Here is a 3,210-nt window from a genome sequence, read left to right as displayed (position 1 = left end):
TGTGTGTGTGTGTGTGTGTGTGTGTGTGTGTGTGTGTGTGTGTGTGTGTGTGTGTGCGTGTGTGTGTGCGTGTGTGGTTTAGTTTTCACTACAAGGCCTTCACGCAGCTGCTGCTCCGTTGTGCAGAAACAGCTGATGGAGAGCCTCCGGAAGAAGCTGGGGGTCTTGAGGGAAGCTCAGAGGGGACTGCAGGAGGACATCAGAGCCAACTCCCAGCTGGGAGACGAGGTGGGACACAAACTCGTCCGCTCGTTGAAGCGATCGCCTGCGTCTCCAACGCGTAATTTAACCCTGGCCTCTCCTGCGTTCGCTCCGCAGGTGGAGGGCATGGTGGTGTCGGTGTGTAAGCCCAACGAGGTGGACAAGTACCGCATGTTCATCGGCGACCTGGACAAGGTGGTCAGCCTGATGCTGTCCCTGTCCGGGAGGCTGCTGAGGGTGGAGACAACGCTGGACACGCTGGACTCGGAGACGGAGCTGCACGAGAGGGTGAGGAGGAGGAGGAGGAGGAGGAGGAGGAGGAAGATCAGCAGGGAATTATAAGGGAATCAGACTCCACAGATAAAAATAATTGGAATGGTTTTATGTTTGCCCTGCAGCTCCCCCTGCTGGAAAAGAAGCGTCAGCTCATGAGGCAGCTGTCGGAGGCTCAGGACCTGAAGGACCACGTCGACCGCAGAGAGCAGGCCGTCAGCCGGGTTCTGGCCTGCTGCCTCACTCCAGAGCAGCACCGAGACTACAGGTGCTCCTCACAGAGGCCYTTTATTCCCGTCCTGTCCCTCGAACACACCTGAGCACTAATGTTTTTATTTATTTGTTTATTTGTTTGTTTGTTTGTTTTCCTCTGCAGCCACTTTGTGAAGATGAAGGCGGCCTTGCTGGTGGAGCAGAGGCAGCTGGAGGACAAGATTCGGCTGGGGGAGGAGCAGCTGAGGGGGCTGAGGGAGAGTCTGGGACTGGGGCTGGGAATGGGCATGTCGATGGGATACGGACAATTTTAACTCGGCAAGAAAAGGAAAACGAGATGAAGAAGCAGAAGCAAACAAGAATTTATAAAACAAACAGGCATCCATATGCACTATTTGCTAAAGCATCAGTCAGTTAGCTTAGCTTCGCTTAGCATTAAGAAGACACAAAATGATAGGAATTTTTCTCCAAACAAATTTTGTCGTTAAAAAAAATTCACTTTGTGCCTGAAACATGTACTGTACATCGTTTTCTTCAGTCCGTTGCCAAAGATGTTTTTACAAAATAACTTTTTTTATTTTCTGTTTAAATCTCCCAGTTCAGAGAACTAACGGAGTTCATTTTTAAATGTTTTTTGGTGCTTGTTTTAATCTCACTAAAGCCAGCATTGTGAAAAGCCATTATTAACTGCCAAGCCAGCGTTCTGCTCCTGTTCAACACCGTCTGTTTTTATTACTGTAATGTTGGAGTCTAAACGTGTTGAGTTTGACACTCCACTGACTTCCTGTTGATCTGTATGTACAGAAGACGCTCGTGTTTATTGTGTAAARTGTGTAAATAGTGGTTTTATTCTTCGAAACGACAGGAAGTGGTTGTGTGAGACGGAGGACACCAATTTTTTTTATTAATTTTTTACTGTATATGTTGAAGGAATCCAGAGAAGAGTTTGTGTTGAAGGATCAAGGGAAAATGTTTCAAAATGTTTCAAAATGTTCGGCTGTTTTGTCGCTTTTTGGCTCAAACTGTTGTCAAAACAAGCAAAAGAAAAAAAAAGAAGTATGGCAACATTTTACTTACATAGTATTCGTAACACTATTTGTTTCATTATTACCGTTTTGTTCCACAGATACCAAAATGTTTCAAGAAACAGATGGTTTACTGTTTTTCTCCTCCTCAGAGGGTTTATACTGCCCTCTGYTGGTGAAAAGTATTAAAAACTCAACTGGAGGCTTCATTGATTCCTGAGTTTTCTTTTCCTCATACGGACAACCAACTAAAATATAATATACTTATTTATTTATTTGTCACTGAGACGGTCCAACTGAGCAGCTCGGGTTCTGGGTTCAAGTCCCTTTAAGTCCTGGACCCCCCTCAGCTCCGTTCTGGTTTTAGTTTCACTTCCTGTCAGTCTGACTCTGCAGCCTTCTTTGCTTTGACTCAGGTTTTTGTCTTGTTGTCCGTGGCTGGACTGGATCAAAATTACTACACGCATTTTGGGGCATCAACTTATTGTAAGCTTTTTAAATACAGATGTGCAACCATGGACCACGGGAAAACACTGAAAAACCTTCTGACGTCTACCTGTTCACAGTCCCTGGATAAAAACTCAAAAAACAGATGTAGTGGATTTACTTTAAAAATTATGTCAGCTGGTTTCACCCTTCTGAACTGAGCAGAGGTTTATAGCAACTAAGTACATTTACTTCGTTACAGTACTTGTCTTTTTTTTTTGAGAATTTGTAATCTTACCAAGTGTAGATAAACAGCTTACGGGCCACCGCCACCAATATGTATCTTCTTCTTATAATAAAAATTATAAGGAAATTCACAGGTTCTTTTTGTTTTCGGTAATATCTTCTTTCTACAAAAATGAATGGACAAAACCCAATAAGATGAGCGCACTCACTGAGTTTAGGTTGATCTAAAATAAACGAGATTATTCATTTACAGAATCAAATAAATCACTAATGTACAGCTTATTGTGAGATTAATTTCCTATAAAAAGTTTAACAACAAACTTTTAGGTTTAAATGTTAATAAACCATTTGTTTGCAGCACCTTGCTTAAGTTTTTGGCAGGGTGGGTTTAAGAGGAAAGACAGATGGAGGAAGAGGATTAGTTTAACTTTAACCTTTTAAAGAATGTGGATTTGAACCAGAAAGGCAGACGTCTCTCAACGAATTCAGCCAAACCTCAGTTACGCTCAGTAATGGTCAGCCTTGACCGGGTTAGTTTCACCACCAACGGCTCAAGTCGGAGGAAAGATCATCCAATTGGTGAAGAACTTCTCGGAACCTCATCCAGTTGTGTCATGTCAAATGAAAGAACTGTCTAAAACTGTTTGTTTAGGTTTTTCCCTCTCTCTTACCACTGTAGAGCAGTGGTTCCCAAACTTTTTATCTTCTGACCCACAAAATATCCATGGCAAAAACTTGTGACCCCAAATATTACTGGTCTGAGTACACAAACTTCGTTAATAACCCTAAAAACACAGGCTTTTTGACAATCTAAACAGCGTATACA

General features: G+C 42.9%; 1 protein-coding gene across 1 annotated transcript in view; it reads left to right on the top strand.

Annotated features, from left to right (window-relative positions):
* Positions 1-1,921, top strand: part of shroom4 (shroom family member 4) — a 138,452-nt gene extending 136,531 nt beyond the window's left edge. The window contains exons 10-13 of the mRNA XM_014018252.1: positions 127-228; positions 319-489; positions 600-742; positions 851-1,921. Of these exons, the coding sequence (XP_013873706.1) occupies positions 127-228; positions 319-489; positions 600-742; positions 851-1,001 (567 nt within the window). The 3' untranslated portion in view covers positions 1,002-1,921. The remainder of the gene's footprint in view (positions 1-126; positions 229-318; positions 490-599; positions 743-850) is intronic.
* The last annotated feature ends 1,289 nt before the right edge of the window (positions 1,922-3,210 follow it).

Source organism: Austrofundulus limnaeus, unplaced genomic scaffold (assembly GCF_001266775.1).
Source record: "Austrofundulus limnaeus strain Quisiro unplaced genomic scaffold, Austrofundulus_limnaeus-1.0 Scaffold188, whole genome shotgun sequence".
Taxonomy (NCBI): Eukaryota; Metazoa; Chordata; class Actinopteri; order Cyprinodontiformes; family Rivulidae; genus Austrofundulus; species Austrofundulus limnaeus.
Note: the sequence above shows the minus strand (reverse complement) of the source record. Positions and strands in the feature narration are given on the sequence as shown.